At 44.5% G+C, this 17,552-nt stretch overlaps 1 protein-coding gene across 1 annotated transcript; it reads right to left on the bottom strand.

Moving 5' to 3' along the window:
* Nucleotides 1-3,294: 3,294 nt before the first annotated feature.
* LOC129326109 (transmembrane 4 L6 family member 1-like) lies at nucleotides 3,295-17,165 on the bottom strand. Its single transcript, XM_054974247.1, has 6 exons — nucleotides 17,050-17,165; nucleotides 11,894-12,076; nucleotides 8,069-8,134; nucleotides 7,331-7,476; nucleotides 5,319-5,505; nucleotides 3,295-3,447 (listed from the first exon to the last, which is right to left on the bottom strand). The coding sequence occupies exons 2-6, from the start codon at nucleotides 12,065-12,067 to the stop codon at nucleotides 3,427-3,429; spliced, it is 594 nt and encodes a 197-aa protein (XP_054830222.1). The 5' UTR covers nucleotides 12,068-12,076; nucleotides 17,050-17,165; the 3' UTR covers nucleotides 3,295-3,426.
* Between the last annotated feature and the right edge of the window lie 387 nt (nucleotides 17,166-17,552).

Raw genomic sequence — 17,552 nt, 5'->3', positions numbered from 1 at the left:
CTGTGAGGTACATTAAGTTGAAAGTATATGACTGGCCCAACTTCCATGGCAGAATGGGGATACCAATCTCAGTCTTCCAGATCCTAGTCTGAAACTTTAACAACTACATCACACTGACTTCCACAGGGTAGCTGCTGTTGAACAAGAGCAAGTAGCTGGGCCTCTGTGAGTCATGGATAGGATTGCCATGTTCCCCTACCTTGAAACTGTGGGGTGGGGAGTGGGCAGCATTGTGCCTGTCCTTCTCCCCTGCACATACATTTTGCTTGCTGGCATTCCATGGGGCTTCTGATGATGTCACTTCCACTTCAGACCAGAAGTGATGGGGTCTCAGCAGGACTGATTCATTAGGAATTGTCCCCAAATATAGCATTTTTACTATAAAAGACCCTGTCACTTCCGGTATGAACAAGAAGTGACATCTTTGGAAGCCCTGTGAAGTGCCATTTCGCTGTATGTTCCAGCCAGCCTCCTCACATCTCCCCCTTCCTGCCAAGAGCTGGAGGTAGGAATACCCTGGCTCCAGAGGAGGTCTGGCAACCCTAGTCATACATGTCTGGCGGTAACAAGTTTTCCCATGGCTGCTGCTAGACCTGGCCCTAATGGATCCTCTCTTAAAGGCCAAAATAGCCCTGGAAAGGGTCCTGCCCACTCCCCCTGCCTTTACTAGCAAAAACCAAGGCTTGAAGGTTGGTGATACTGTTGTGATTGACTAGCAACCTCCACAATGGCAAATGGCATCTCCTTTCTTAAAAGTATGGGAGCTGCTTCCTTTTACTGGGGGGTTTTATAACAAATTTCCACTTTGTTTTGCTGCTGATTCTCAAGGGATGCTTGGAGGAAATGGGGCAAATGATACATAGAAGTTGGGGAGTTGCTTTGGGTAGAAAAATGTAGGAGACTGGACAAGTATAGACATTCACACGAACATATGGAGCTGCCTTGCACTGAATCAGAACATCGGTCCATCAAGGTCAATATTGTCTACTCAGACTTGCAACAGTTCTCCAGCTTCTCAGGTAGAGGTAGGCCCCAGTGAGGGTGGGGTTCCCCTGCTCCCAGCCTCTGCCCCCTCCACCTCCCACCTGGCTGGCAGGGGGGGAGGCACGCAGAATGGATCTGGGAGCCCCCACAGCACTCTCCTGTGCGCTTTGGAGCGCTTCCTTGTCATGCTGGTACTGACGTCATTCCCAGCACAACAAGCAAGTAAAGGCATGAGGCAGATTTGATAGTGCTGGGGGCTGATTTTTATCAAATCAGGCCAGCAGGGGCCTTCACTTCCTTGTCACACTGGGAATGACAAGGAAGGAGAGATCTGGAGCATGCGCATGCTGCAAGTGCGTGTGAAGTAAATCCTCCCAATGCGCTCCCCCCTGCAACCCCATCTCCCAGTCTGAGCTCCAGAGGGCCTAGCGACCCTAGGTAGAGGTGTTTCATGTTCCACTACCTGATCCTTTTAACTGAAGGTGCAGGGGATTGAACCTGGGGCTTTCTGCATGCTGAGCAGACGCTCTACCACTGAGCCACAGTCCTTGCCTTGTGCTGGAGGCCTGCTGGAGATGATGAAAGTTCTGTTTGGTCCACTCTTCTGCCTCTATCGATGGCTATCCTGATGATTTTCAGAAAGCTAACCAAGAAGGCAATTGCCCTCCCTTTCTGTGTGTCCCTAGCATTTGATATTTACATATTGTCTTCAAACATGTGGGGTTTGTTTTGTTGTGGTTCTGTGGTCCAAGAACAAGTAAGAATGATGTTGAGAAGGCTGAAGGAGAGAAGCCCAGAACTGGAGCCTCACTCACAGCATCAGCCCCTGAGCATCATTAGTAAAAGTAACAGCCCCGATCAGCCGGAAGAAAGATTGTCTTGTTGCTCGTTTAGAATTTCTGGCTGAAAACAGTCAACTAGGGGCCAAGCTACAAGTGACAAATGACACTTGAACGGCAAGTGGATTGAGTGGAGTGCAAGTGAACAGGGAGAAATACACTTGTCGTTCAAGTGTCATTCGTCACTTGTAGCTTGGCCCTAGGAAACATGTGGGGACAGCAGTTTTGAAAGTTTGCAGAGCAGTGGCTGCATCGAGCCTCCGTTTGCCTACAGGTAAATTGGATGTATACGATTGCTGGCAGCATATTCAGGTGGTTACAGATACCAAGTCTTGGCCTGGATAGCCCAAGCTAGCGTGATCTCTTCAGATTTCAGAAGCTACGTGGCAGGTCCTGACTAGTAATTGGATGGGAGACCACCAAGGAAAACCAAGGACACTATGCAGAGGCAGGCAATGGCAAGCCACCTCTGTTAGTCTCTTTGCCCTGAGAGCCCCAGCAGGGGTCGCCGTAAGTCAGCTATGACTTGATGGCACTTTCCACCACCACCAGATGCCAAACAGTATGCTTTCACAGGAAGAACCCACTAGGTCACGGAAAAGTTCTTTCGGTCTGGCACTGTTTTGAACAGCAGTCACCTGGATGTAGCGGGGAAGCTCCCAGTCAGGGCAAAAAGGCACACACACACCCCGTCCTATGTCCTCAGCATTTGATATGCAGAAGTAGACTGCACCTGAAGATGGATGTTCCTTTTTATTTTCACAGCCAAGAGCCGTCAATTAGACCACTCACGCAAAGGCATTATACTTCCACTGAGTCAGACCATTCGTCTCTCATGGTCGGAGGTCTTTCACATCACCTAGAGATGCTGGAGATTGAACCTGGGAGGGACCTTCTGCTTGCCAAAAAAAAAGATGCTCTGCCAGGGCATTCCTTTGTCTAGGAGCGGAACCACAAGTGACAAAAGGCACAGGTTGGACACTTGTCAGCTTCCCTCAAGTTTTGATGGGAAATGTAGGCAGCTTGGCGGAATGTTGGACAAGTGACAGTTGAAAAGTCCATTGGACAGCAGACAGAGAGCCAAGCTGCAACACTAGGATGCCTACATTTCCCATCAAAACTTGAGGGAAGCTGACAAGTGTCCAATCTGTGCCTTTTGTCACTTGTAGTTCCACTCTAATTCTTTAAAAAACCTTTTAAACTAACAGCCTGCCACCACATCTTGCAACATTTCTTTAGTTTATTTTGAACCGATTGCTGGCCAGTTTCATTGGGCAATCCTGAATTTTGAGCTATTTCTGAGTGGTTCCTTTCTTTGCCTGATTGCAAAGAATACCATTACTAGCACCTTTTTCTTTGCTTGACCGCAAAGAGAAGATTTAAAAAATATATACTACAGCATCAGAGAAAAAAATCTAGATAAATCACACACACACTCCAACTATATAGTGATTCTCTTTATATAAAAAAAGTCTAGATTATTTTGTAGTTTTCAGCACCCGCTGTGTCTTAGTTCCTGTCAACATACAACAAACACAACACAATCCTGACTGGACATGAATTGGCCAGATGTTGTTTTTCTCCTGCATTCTGTGTAGGCTGGTCACATTTCTGCGACATCAGTCTGAAAACAAGCAAAAGAAGAAAGGACGAGTCATTTTAATAATGTAAATGATCTAATGAATAGCTGCTTATTTATATTTTCTTAAATAATATTTTTCAGCAAACAGAGCAACAAATGGGAATGCTTAAATCACTGAAATCAACACACCTGCTTTAAGAGACAATATCTCTAGCATTGTGTAGGTGTTGAATAATTTGGCATCCAAGTCATCATAAGAATAAAATGGGATAGCCCCATTTATTTATTGACTTGCTTCATTTTTAGTCCGCCTTTCTCATTGAGACTCAAGGCAAATTACAGAATCCACTGCAAGGACAAACTTGGCATCACGCTGGAGTTCTCTGATTAGAATACCAAATGTGTTGCTTGCCCCTAAAACTAGCTACATGAAGAGGTCCGAGAGGGGGATATGGATCTGAACTAGGACCAGATGCCAAGTCCAGCTTGGGAAATTCCTGGAGATTTGGAAGTGAGCCTGCGGAGGGCAGAGTTTGAGAAAGAGAGGGAGCTCAGGGGGATGTGATGCCACAGAGCCCACCAGGGGTCATTTCGTAGAAAAAGAGCTGGAGGAACTCATTAGCATAACACATTAGCATAGCTCATTCGCATATGCCGCCCCTTGACATCACCAGAAATGTGTCATTAGCAAAACTGATTTGCATATGCCACACCTCCTGACATCACCTATCCTGGCTGCTTTGGACCCAATCCTGGCCATTCAGGGCCGAAATTGGGCCCAAAACAGCAAAAAGGGGCTGAAGATGGCTGAAAAGTGGCCCAGATTGGTCAAGATTGGGCTGCTGCTGAACAGGAGAGTGATCCACCACCCGTCAGAGGCCCAATCCGGGCCATTTCGGCCCCAATCCAGGACGAAACGGGCCCCAAATGGTCGAGAGTTGGGCGGGCGGGGCCACCTGACATGTGACTGCTTTGGGGAACTGCTGGAATGGCGTTCCTGTGCGTTGCCCCTCAAAATGAGCCCTGGAGCCCACCCTCCAAAACTGCCTTTTCCTCCAGGGGAACTGATCTGTGTAGTCTGGAGATCAGTTATAATTCCAGAAGAACTCAAGGTGGAACTTGAAGCCATGGTGATGGGGAAAGGGAATGAAGTTCTTCTGCATATTTAAAAAAATAGATAATTAGCAACCCTAACAGCTGTGTTGAAGGTTGGGGAAGGGTCTTTGGGAATAGGGTATTTAGCTTTTTCCTTTTGTGGGTCTTCCATGTTTTAAACAGCTCCTAATAAACTACATCGAACACCACTGGGGGAAAGAGACAGATGGCCAAACTACAAGTGACACCTGACACTAGTTGGACACTTGTCAGCTTCCCTCAAGTTTTGATGGGAAATGTAGGCATCCTGGTCTTGCAGCTTGGCTCTCCGACTGCTGTCCAGTGGACTTTTTCAGCTGTCACTTGTCCAGCATTCCGCCAAGATGCCTACATTTCCCATCAAAACTTGAGGGAAGCTGACAAGTGTCCAACTAGTGTCAGGTGTCACTTGTAGTTTGGCCCTGGGTAAGCCATGTATCTGTCTTCTCCCCCCCCCCTTTGCAGAGCTGTTTAAATTGAAGAGCAGGCATGGAAAGAAAGAGGTAGATGCTCCCTCACTCCATGACTCATCCCTGATCTTCATCAGGGCTCTTTCACATCTTGGCCGTTTCCACACTGCTTACCTTGTTCTGGAAAACAGTGAAATCTCACGAGAAGATGCTGTTATCACGCGAGAAGACACGATAACAGCATCTTCCTGCGAGATTTCACTGTTTTCCGGAACAAGGTAAGCAGTGTGGAAACAGCCCTTGTCTCACCCAGCCCTTCTTTGAATTGGAGCAGTCAGATGTGTACATGACATTCTAACATGCACTGACCTTCCTTTTCCTGAGGCAAGTGCCACACAGGAACCCAATGAGCCCATTGACGACTTGGATGAAGCAAAGGACAGCTTCGAGCGTGCCAATGGCCAGAAGGAGGGAGAACAAGACCACGTTCCAAAGGATGATGTTTTCAGGCTTTTTGCAAATGCTCCATGTTGTCTGGTTAAACAAATAATTGTCCCTGCAAAAGGAAAACAAGTTACATTGGGTTTTATTAGAAAACTTGATTTCTTTGAAATCTTTCACCCACTGGATTTTGGGCATTTCTTCATGAGTCTCCTTTTGGCGTGTGTCTCCAGAATGAAAAAAAGGTAGGCACAGAGCACTGACTCGTGCAGGGAAGCGACAGACACCTTCCTCTGGGACCTTTCATTTATTTAATATATAACAATGTTGCCGCATATGAGAGTATGCAGTTTGGAAATGCCTGAAGCTGAGTTTCTGGGGGATGGGCGGTATATAAATTGAATAAACAAACAAACAAACAAACAAACAAACAAACAAATAAATAAATAAATAAATAAAACCATAATCAATATGATATAAAATACCCATTAAGCAGTACTAATCCAAGTATGGGGTCTGACGAACAAATTGAATAAAACTCTGTAGAGGCCAGGCAGTACAGATAAATGGACAAAAAAAATCTGTCCAGATCTCAAGCAGCAAAAACAGAGCAAGGACAGAGCAAGAGAGGCCAGCAGGAGAGTTTGCCATCGCCTCAGCCACAGGCCTTGTGGAACAGCCCCATTTAACAGGCCCAGCAGAACTCACAGGATCATAGAGCTGGAAGGGGCCATACGGACCATCTAGTCCAACCCCCTGTCCAGTGCAGGATCAGCCGAAAGCATCTCTGACTGCAACAGATCCCACAGGGCCTGGGCCGCAGCAGGGAGGGTATTCCACCAGGCTGGTGCCAGAGCTGAGAAGGCCAAGCAAACATCTTTTGGGCTGGGGACCACCAGCTGATGTTGATCAACAGAGCTTAAGGTCCTCCGAGGGACATACTGTGAGAGATGGCCCTGTGGGTATGTTGGTCCCAGTCTGCTAAGGGCTTTAAACATCAGAACTAAAATCTTGAACCTGATCAGGAATTCAACTGGGAGCCAATGCACTGGGAGACGCTGGTCAGCACGGAGTAACTACTTACATAAATCTCCAGCATTTCCAAGGGAAATGGTCATAAATTACAGAATTAACTGTTTGCCGTGCTGATTCCGCCAAGCAGAACAGAAATCTTTCCCTGCCTACACAGCCTTGCAAGTTTAACTGTTTAAATGTTTCCCCAGATGGATCAATGTTGACATTTTTTGCTGTATCTAAACCTTCACTTGTGTCTCCCTCTGAGTTCATGGAGTCCTCCTGAGTGAGTCTTTATCTTTTGGCATGTGCCTCGTTCATCTTCCAGCAAGCTCTGAAGATATAAGTATAGTTGTGAGATGGATATGAATACTTCTTCGAACGGATAGTCTGGATGATACCTGAATCATATATTAATTAAACAGAGCAAGGGCTGGGATGATTTATTTCCATTATTTTTAACAATGACATTTTAATATAGAGAAGAAAGATAAAAAACAATGAACTCCTCCACCCCCAGAAACTCAGCTTCAGGCATTTCCAAACTGTACAAACAGTGAAACGTACAAACGTACATACATTTTATGTATGATTATCTTCTAAAATTGTGTTACTGCTGTTTTAACCCACCCTGAGCCTACTTGCAGAGAAGGTGGGCTAAACATCGAATAAACTAAACTAAACAGTGCAGAGATTTCGCATGTGTCATTGTGGGATTTCTTCCACTCTGTTTCCTCCCCACCTAGTTATTCCATCTCTTTGCCCGTTCACTCACACCTGGACTCTTGCTTACTTTAGGAGGTGGGGAAGGAATGGCCAGAAGAACTGGGGAGGGAAAGTTGGGCAACCTGGCAATTCGAGCCTTGCTGCTTGTGGAGGCTCTCGCTTCTGAGTACAGGCTTCACACCGAGGCGTATTCTACTCACATGAAAGTGTTGTTCCTGAAAGGGTAAGTGTATACTTCATCGCCAATGTCACAAAGGGGACCGTTAATCAACCCCAAGGATGAAATGATCATACAGTACACGCCACCTGAGGCTCCCAACGCAGCAAAGAGGACAGAGAGCAGCATCTGAAATGAAAAAAAAGCCCAGACCTCTGGAAGCAGAAAAGTGATGGGGCGTGGAGCAGAGACATGGTGGGAAAGGGTTAAACATTCCTCCCTAAGCATCCCCCCTCCCTTCCAAATGATCCTCTCCTGAAACTGCATTTCATTTACAAAATGGCACCTGGTTCTGTTTCTCCATCTTGCAGGAAACTGAAGGCAAAACAATTTTGCTTCTGAGAGCCAAGCTACAAGTGAGGAATGACACTTGCCTGGCAAGTGAACAGACTCACGTGTGTTCCTCCCTGTTCACTTGCCATTCACTTGCACTCCACTTGATCAAGTGAACAGGGAGGAATACACGTGAGTCTGTTCACTTGCCAGGCAAGTGTCATTCCTCACTTGTAGCTTGGCCCTTATTGTTCAGAGTGGTGGTTCTAGACAAGGGTCAAAAGCCCCTTTCAGGCATTATGTCCTGGCACACCAGGAGGCTGTCAACCGCACATGGATCCTCCTGATACACACAATTTCTATGGTGACTGGATTGGAGATATCTGTTAGTTGTTTCAGCAAAATAAATAAATAAACTGATTGCCCCAGTTTATGAGAAACTGCTTACCCCACATCTGTTAGCACAGCATCCTTCTCCACCTGCACCCAGCATCATAAACGCTGGCAAGAGTATCTGGAAAAGAAAGGCAGGCTGACTTACTATTTGAAAAGTTCGTTTGTACGTTTATTTCCCATTTTTCAGTGATGTGCTCCCAAGTCGATTTACTCAAAAACGTACATAACAAAGTTAGAAGTGAACCCGGTCCTCCTATTTTCTCAGCTCATGGTTCCTTCTTCTGTACTCAGGCAGCAGTGACCCAATGGGCGCTTTTACACATGCTGAATAATGCACTTTCAATCCACTTTCAGTGCACTTTGAAACAGGATGTTGGACTGGCATCCAGAAGTTCTTATTTCAGGGGGTGGGCTGTCCTCCCAATAAGCTTCATGACAAAGGAAGAGACATCCGCATCTATGCAGATGTCTCTTCCTTACAAAGCAAGGGGACATACTCAGCATCTATCAATAACCTGCCGCATGAAGCAGTAAGTGATTCTATGTATGGGCTCTTCCTTAAGAACCTAGGATCTGTCATGCTAGCTGGGTCAAGAAGACCAAGTTCCACCGAATCCAGGATTTTTTGTAAGAATCATAGGCAGCTGCCACGTGACCCAACAGAAACTGAATCGCCAGCGGTCTGCCAGAACGCTGCCTTGCCGTGAGACTTTCCATAGTCAACCCAGTTTCAACCAAACCAACTCCTGCCACATATGAAAGTGTTCTTGGAATTGCTCCAGCATTTGCTTTGCAGTCTATCCTTGTTCCAAGGACATTTGCCTCCCATAGAGGACATGCCTTGGTTCCCCCCCCCCCTGTTTCTTTTTAAAGTGCCAGGGAGGCTCTGCCTCTTGCGGTTAAAATGGAACTTTGCCAGAAATCCAGGATAATGGACAGGAGATGTCCCTGGTGGTTAAGTCAATCTGCACAGGCTGAGGACCTGAGATTCAACTTCCTGACTGATCCAGGAATTAGAAGCACTTCTTAATATTGATGAACTGAGTCATTTATTTCCTGTAAGTTTTTTTAAAACAAAGTGTTGCAATACTGGATTAAATTTTTTTAAAAACCTTATATGTTTCTAGAGGCATTGTATATGCTTCTACCGAGCATCTTCATTGTTCAAAAAGTTCACATACTACCAAAAGGAACATAATTACCTCCATTTTTTTTAAAGAAACAGCATTCACTGTTAGAAGAAAAGACCACTTTAATATTGTCTTAATATTGCCTTCTGACAGGGCCACCTTAGACCCCAAAGGGTGTGGTTAAAAAAAGATGCACCTTTGATTTTCAGCCACACAGCTTTTAATTGATTCAAATTAGCCTCACCAACTCATCTCCTAAATAAAGACTATGAAGAATCCAGTAGCACCTTTATGACTAACCAACTTTACTGTAGCATAAGCTTTTGAGAAACACAGTTCTCTTTGTCAGATGCCTAAAGTTGGTTAGGCTTAAAGGTGCTACTGGACTCTTTACTGTTTTGCTGCTACAGACTAACATGGTTAACTCCTCTGGATCTATGATTAAATAAAGACTGAAATCTTTAAAATTTCTTCTAAAGTGGCATCCGTTTGCACTCTCCCACCACCAGAATATTAATTACATATAGGAATATATTTATTGTTCATCCGATAGACTACCTCTTCCTGTATATATATGCACTTTAAACTCTGTTGGATATGTATTTGCACTTTTGCACTTTTGATATAATATAATAATTTATACCAACATTGATTGTTTGATTTTTCGTGACCCTGGTTGTTGTGCTTCTGAGGAAATGGAAGGTTGCTTAAAAGCCCCTTGCTACCTTGCATTTGGCCACAGGAAGGTTTCTGTGATGTGTGGAGCTAGAAAGTTGTGTGTGAAAGAAGTCGCATTGTGTTCCCTGGGGTGGAACAGTGATGGAGATAAGGAGATGAATAAGGCAAGGACGAAGCCAGGGGTCTATTGAATGTGGGAAACTGTGAAAGGAACCCATGGACACTCTGAGTCTGAGGGCTCATCTAAAGCCATCCCTAGCAACGATCACTAGGATTGCCAGCCTCCAAGTAGTGGCTGGAGATCTCCTGGAATTACAACTGGTGTCCAGGCCACGGAGATCAGTTCACCTGGAGAAAATGGCTACTTTGGGGGGGTGGACACTATGGAATTATGCCATGCGAAGGTCCTTTCCCTCCCCAAACCCCACTTTCTCCAGGTTTCACCCCCCAGATCTCCAGGAATTTCCCAACTTGGAGCTGGCAACCCTAACGATCACATACAAACTGTGAGACAGTCAGTGAAAGGACACCCTGCAGTAAACTGCCAGCGGAAATGCCTCTGTCATTTCAGAGGAGAAGCCCACTTTCATCATGATATTTTGCAGGTCAGTCTCTGAGGGCCAAGCTACAAGTGACGAATGACACTTGCCTGGCCAGTGAACAGACTCACATGTATTCTTCCCTGTTCACTTGCCATTCACTTGATCAAGTGGAGTGCAAGTAATGGCAAGTAAACAGGGAGGAATACATGTGAGTCTGTTCACTGGCCAGGCAAGTGTCATTCGTCACTTGTAGCTTGGCCCATAGTGCCACTAGTCACCGATTTAGAATGCTGATGGGTGCACTCCCTCCCTCCCTGTTCTTGTGTGCGCGTGTGACATTATATATGTCACCCCGCCCTTAGGCTGTTTTTATTTAGACCTTTCACAAAATGTCCTGTTCTGAAAGAGGTTATTAAATGCACCCTTCTTTTGTTTATATCTTTGCTTTGTAATTATGTCTACAGCATAGCTATTTTTTAAAATGATGCATATAAAAATGACATGGGGCAATAGTCTTCCACCATAGTCAACTCTGAGTTGGGAAGTTCTTGGAGATTTGGGGGTGGAGTCTGGGAAAGGAAAAGTTTTGGGAGGGACGGCAGGGATGTGATGTCATTGAGTCCCCCCTCCAAAGCAGCCGTTTCCCCCCCCCCAGGGGAGCTGATTTCTGCAGTCTGGATATCAGATATAATTCTGGGAGATCTTCAGTCTCCACCTGGATGTTGCAGCGAACTGGTCTACAAGACCACAATTCCTTAAACAGCACCGTGTACCAATTACATCAAAGAGTAAATGAATCCTTAATGAAATTAATCAATTATTCTTTTTATAATATAAAGTGCCAGGTGCTTTGTAACTGACAAAGTAATTAACAAGGAAACACAACCCAAAAGCATGAGAAGATTAAGTTCTCAGTCCCAAGTCTTGACAATTTCCAAATGAAGAGCAGACTCTCTTGTTCTTATCCTGTAGTAATCCCTGAAGCAGTGCGCTCCGAAGACCAACTCCCGGACGGGAGGACCCGCAGTGGAACTGTAGAACTTGCCGGAGAAATAGCAGCCACCAAACGCTCAACAGGGCAGCTAAACTCCTGTTTCGGGATTTCTTTTTCAAGAGCGTTAGCGAGTGGCAGTCATGCAATTCAGAAGTTGTTGACTCACTCCTCTCAACCCAATTGGGAACCAGATACTTTGTCAATTACGAAGCACCTGGCACTTCATATTATAAAAAGAATAATTGATTAATTTCATTAAGGATTCATTTACTCTTTGATGTAATTGGTACACAGTGCTGTTTAAGGAATTGTGGTCTTGTAGACCAGTTCGCTGTGGGTTTATTTTTGTTATCCCGGTTACCACAGGGGGTGCCCTTATTATATTCCACCTGGAGGTTGGCAACCCTAGGAAACAGATACTTTGGGGAAGAAGCAAGCAGGCACCAGGAAGTCCATTAACAGGCACATCAGTGCTCAGAGATGCCATGTTGGGGACCACTTGACCTACAGTTACCAAAGAAGCCATTTCTTACCAGTATTCCAGCTCCCAGAATGCCATGGAAAAACCAGACCAGGTCAGTGATTCTGTCAGCATCTAACACTTGTCCATTGGGGAAGTAGAGGAGAAGATTAGAGACAATCGCACAGATAGAGAGAGGGAACAAGGCAATCCCGATGCATCTGGAACACCTGCCGGTACACATCATGTGTCAGCCCTTGGGACATAAATGGGGGATAAAAATAAGAGAAAACACTGAGTAGCCTTTTAAAAAGCAAAGGGGCTTCAGAAATTGGCGACTGCCATTTTTAAAAAAAAAATGGAAGAGGACTACATATGAGAGAGTAATGAAACAAAAGCATTTCTGAAATCATGGAACGGTATTGGTGTAGTGGTTAAGAGCCAGTTTGGTGTAGTAGTTAAGAGCGCGTGACTCTAATCTGGAGAACCAGGTTTGATTCCTCACTCCTCCACTTGAAGCCAGCTGGGTGACCTTGGGTCAGTCACAGCTTCTAGCTCTCTCAGCGCACCTACCTCACAGGATGTTTTGTTGTGGGCAGGGCTTTTTTTCTGTGAAAAGAGGTGGTGGAACTCAGTAGTGGAACTCAGGACCACACAATGATGTCATTTTGGGTCAGCTAGAACAAGGGAGGAGCTTTTTAAAGTTTAAATTCCCCTTGGCGAAAATGGTCACATGGCCGGTGGCCCCACCCCCTGATCTCCAGACAGAGGGGAGTTAGATTGCCCTCGGTGCAGAGGGCAATCTAAACTCCCCTTTTTCTGGAGATCAGGGGGCAGGGCCACCTGCCATGTGACCATTTTTAAGAGGTGCCGGAACTCCGTTCCACAGCGTTCCCGCTGAAAAAAAGCCCTAGTTGTGGGGATAATAATGACATACTTTGTAAACCGCTCCGAGTGAGTGTTAAAGTCATCCTGAAGGGTAGTATACAAATCTAATGTTGCTATTGTTGTTGTTGATGATCTTATTGTAGTTCCAATAGTTTTATCCCACCTTTTAGCTTTATACTAGGCAGTTAACAGGAAGAATTAAAGCAAGCCACCAGCTGAGAAGCAATAAATGTACTATAAAAATCCATGAAACATAAAAGGACAGCAAAACATACTACCCCGCACCCCAACCAAATTATAGTTAGACAAGAAGAAAGATCGTAAGAGGAGCAGATGTCTTTTCTTCATGGAGTGAGAATCTTCTTTAGAGCACACTTTGGGCCTGATGCTGAAATGCCTTCAGGGAAAGCGTGAAGTGATATTACAGTTGAAAACCAAAAGGGTCACCCAATGGCTTTCCACTGGGAGTGATGCACAGGTAGGGTTACCAATCTCCAGGTGAGACCTGGAGTTCTCTCTAATATACACCTGATCCCCAGAGTAGAGAGATCAGTTCCTCAGGAGTAAATGGCAGCTTTGGGGGGCCAACTGTACGAGTTTTCTAATTACCCAAACTCTGCCCTCCCTAAACTCTGCTCTGAAGTCTCCAGGATTTTCCCAAGCTGAAAGTGGCAACCACCCTATGTACAGAAAGGACTCTACAGGCAGACAGATCTTAATGTGTGGGTCAGTTTGTAGAAAAGTGAGTGTTTCTTTAAGCACCCTGGACTCAGACTGTTGTGTTTTTTTAAAAAGTCAAAGTTAAAACTGTTGGAATATATGTTGCAAGGTCTGACATGGGGTTAATGTGTTTACCTAGTGTTTCTATTGTTTGTGTTGACCTGGAAGAAAACCTGGCACAGAGCCAATAGCCTTATCTGATTCAAAGCCTGAGGAAACTGAGATGTGTTTGTAAACTGTTATTGGTCAATAGGTCAGGTGACTTCCTTCCCAAAAGGTCAAGAAGAACAACAACAAGAACAATCTCCATTATCCATGCTTTTAAAGTTTGTACTCCATAGTGTCAAGATGTACCTTATAGAGTTTCTTATTTTGTAGGAATCCCGTGTACCTTTTTCCTTTAGAAGTAAATATTTTTAAAAGCAAACAGACATCTATTGATTCAAGATCCATTGCAAATCTGAATTTAAACTATTTTTAACCCATTTTCCCCAACAAAATCTTCATGCATGCTTATGAGCCAGTGATCACACATAAGCAGAGGGCGAAGTCAGTGCCCTTATGCTTACTCCTCCTCCAAGCACATTGCTTTCAACATGCATAATGTTGAGTACCAGGGCTCATTTTGAGGGGGAACGCACAGGAATGCAGTTCCAGCAGTTCTCCAAAAAGGTCACATGTCAGGTGGCCCTGCCCACCTGATTTTTGGCCATTTTGGGCCCATTTCGGCCTGGATTGGGGCCAAAACGGCCCAATTCGGGCCCAAAATGGCTAGGATCAGGCCAAAACAGCCAGGATTGGGGCTGAAATGGCCCAGATCAGGCCTCTGATGGGTGGTGGATCACTCTCCCGCTCAGCAGCAGCCCAATCCTGACCATTTTGGGCCCCTTTTTAACCATTTTCAGCCCCATTTTGCAATTTTGGGCCCAATTTCGCCCCTGAATGGCCAGGATTGGGTCCAAAACAGCCGGGATAGGTGATGTCAGGCGGTGGGACATACGCAAATCAGTTATGCCAATGACACACTTCCAGTGATGTCAAGGGGCGTGGCATATGTAAATGAGTTGTGCTAATGAGTTATGCTAATGAGTTCCTGCTGCTCTTTTTCTACAAAATGACCCCTGTTGAGGACTAATATGGCGTAGAGTTGGATGTGTATCTGGAAGATGTGGGTTCAGATCTCCCACTTAGCTGTAAAATTCTCTGGCGACCTTGAGCCAATCTTTCTCTCTTATCCAAACACACTTCAGAGGATGCAGCAAGGATGCAACAAAGTTGCACAATCAGGAAAGCGTAGAATCACACGAGCTGAAACACTCTTCAACAGCCAGTATATTGCAACAGATAGAACTTACTTTTATTGAAGCTGATTCACATTTACTTGCATTTTTGTAGTAGCAGAATTAAAAATAGAAACCTACTTTAAAAAACACTATTCTGTTACAAGTGGCTAGCTAATCCAGCTGCACTTGAATGGAGGGATGAGAGCACGGGTATCTCTCTGACACATTTTTACATGAGACCTGTGAAGAAGTGTCTTGCTTCTTGCAAGACCACGAGGAGAGAGAGAACAAAGAAAGAGAAGGAGTCAGTTGTATTAAACAAGTCCTTGAATCCTGTCAGCTATCTAATTCAGATGGGGGAAAGATAGGAAATAAAGAGGGAAGATGTTAAGAAGCAAATTATTAGATTCAGGTGCAAAAGTTTCTCTCTCACCTGCTGTCTACTTTACAGAAGGATGGAATAAAAAATTTAAAAAAGTTTTACACCACATTGCATTGAGGTTCAGTAGCTGATGACAAACTGCTGAGGTAATTGTCTCCAATTCCTCCTATTTCACAGTCTGTCAGCGGTGCGTTGCTAAGAGCCGTTGTGATGACCTCAGTCAAAAACCAGGTGTGAAGCAATCAAAGTTATATATTGACTTGACCCGGACATATCAGAGTCTGTTTATTAATTCCTGTTTATTAATTCCTTTGTTTTAAAATCTGGTTAACTACAAAGCAAATGCATGTGTTCAACTCAAGCAACTTCATTAGGCATTGCAACTATTTACACAACTTTTTTTTTTACATTCACAAACTCCATTTTAAGAATATTTCTCATCTTCAATTGCCACTCTGGTAATTGCCACAAATCCTTATTAAACAGCCCACTCATGATAATGTGGGCGGCTGACTTGCAGTGGTTGAAATAATGGTCTGATATGCTTCCACCACAAGACACTCAGTTCGCACCTAGCACTCCTATCATTACTGGAATAATCGTTGTATATTTCTCCAAGAGTTGCTGAACTTCAGATCCTAGATTTTGATAATTTTGTTATCCTTTCAACCTCCTTTTCTTCAATTTGACGGTCACCTGGGATTGCCACATCAGTCAGTTGATTTTCAACCACAGTAATATTCAGAGTATTATGTTCTAATCTGTTTGGATTTTGAAATCCCCCAAGATTTTAACTGTCTCATTTTCAAATTATTGTGGTTGTTGTTATTAAGTAAATAAGAGTGGCAAGAACAACATTTTTACACCTTAGGGTTAGAAAAATTAAAAGTGATTTTCTGCACAGAATTATGCTGAGAGGTGGTGAGCCAGACCCACAACCCCCCATCCTGTACAGCAGCCAGAGTTCAGATGAATGCTGCCCAGCCCCCATGCCCCACAGCTTGACAGCCGATAAGTGGCCAGCTTAAGTAAACCCTCTTTATCACCAGTAACTTCAAGACACTAACCAAGATTTCCTGCCCGTCTCAGTTTTTCAAAATTTCTGCTTAATTTTTAATTATTTATTTTAAAAGTATTCAGACAAACTCACACATTTTTACTTATTTGTTTTCAAATAAGCAATCCTAACTCTGGTGTGAGTTGCCTTCAGTGTATGCCCTACCTGAACTGGGGCTTCAAATGTAGCCCCCTCCATTAAGACCTTATCAGTCTACACTAACCAGGTCTATTTAAAGACATTTAAACTCCCTGATACCGTATGAAGCTGGCAAAAAAGGATTGTCTCATGGCCAAATTAGAGGTTGTCCCAAAAAACTCCTGCTTGGCCCCAAAGGGACCAGCTAATCCCATAGCTCATACAACCTAATACACACATGTTAATAGCTAAATAAATTTCGAATATTTATATGCAGCCTTTTGCAAAAAAAAAGATGGCCAGCACCTTTCCTAAATTTATTAATATTTGTTTAAATGTATCTGTTAAATGTCAAGTAAGACAGAAACCCCGTGGCACAGCCCCAGCTCTGCTCACGACTTGAGTTCGATCCTGGCGGAAGCCGGGTTCAGGTAGCCAGCTCAAGGTTGACTCAGTCTTCCATCCTTCCAAGGTTGGTGAAAGGAGCACCCAGTTTCCTGGAGGTAAAGTGCAAATAACTGGGGAAGGCAATGGCAAACCCCCCATAACAAAAATTCTGCCCAGAAAATGTGATGTGACATCCCCTCATGGGTCAATAATGACTTGGTGCTTGCACAGGGGGCCACCGTTACCTAAGACAGAAATCCAGTCAGCAGATAGTTTTAATAATAGGACCACCAGATCAAATCTTTAGCCAATAGCCATCCATATAACAAAATGATCATGAGACCCTAATAAGTAAGGCTAACTGAGATGCTTACCTTAGTTCTTGAACAGGACAACAAGACATCCAACTGGAAAAGACCTACCACTCGGATGACTTCACCTGTTTGCTGTCCTTCTCCATGCCAGCCTTAGAACAGCACCGAAGCCCTCTGACTATAGGAAGTCTATCAAACAAAGAAGTGAAATCCTCACTAAAGAATGAGGAACTACCCCCTAAACGACTGCCATTTGTCAAGTGCCAAGGCTGTGTGCCATTCCGCATTATTGATTTTTTAAAAATGTTCCACTCGTCAATGGGCCCCTGGAGGTCGCATTGATTTTCTGTCATTCGCTTTAGATCTTTCCCCCCTGCCACTGTGTTGTAAACACTTTGTGACATCACAAGTAAAGAAAGCACAAAAGATACCTTCGAAAGAGTTGAGGGAGAGAGGCGATAGCTGGTGCAGGGAAAAAAATCACTGGAAATATATTAGTCTAGTACTAGAACTAAATTGTTGGCTTCAGGGGCCCGGTTCTAAGAGCTGGTTTTGATCCTGAA

Source organism: Eublepharis macularius, chromosome 3 (assembly GCF_028583425.1).
Source record: "Eublepharis macularius isolate TG4126 chromosome 3, MPM_Emac_v1.0, whole genome shotgun sequence".
NCBI classification, from domain to species: domain Eukaryota; kingdom Metazoa; phylum Chordata; class Lepidosauria; order Squamata; family Eublepharidae; genus Eublepharis; species Eublepharis macularius.
Note: the sequence above shows the minus strand (reverse complement) of the source record. Positions and strands in the feature narration are given on the sequence as shown.

Coding starts and splice junctions, on each gene's coding strand:
- LOC129326109 (XM_054974247.1), bottom strand. CDS start 12,067: ATGATGTGTACCGGCAGGTGTTCCAGATGCATCGGGATTGCCTTGTTC. Junction 7,477..8,068: donor GCTGTGCTAACAGATGTGGG/GTAAGCAGTTTC, acceptor TTTTCATTTCAG/ATGCTGCTCTCTGTCCTCTT. Junction 3,448..5,318: donor CTTGCCTCAGGAAAAGGAAG/GTCAGTGCATGT, acceptor GCTTGTTTTCAG/ACTGATGTCGCAGAAATGTG.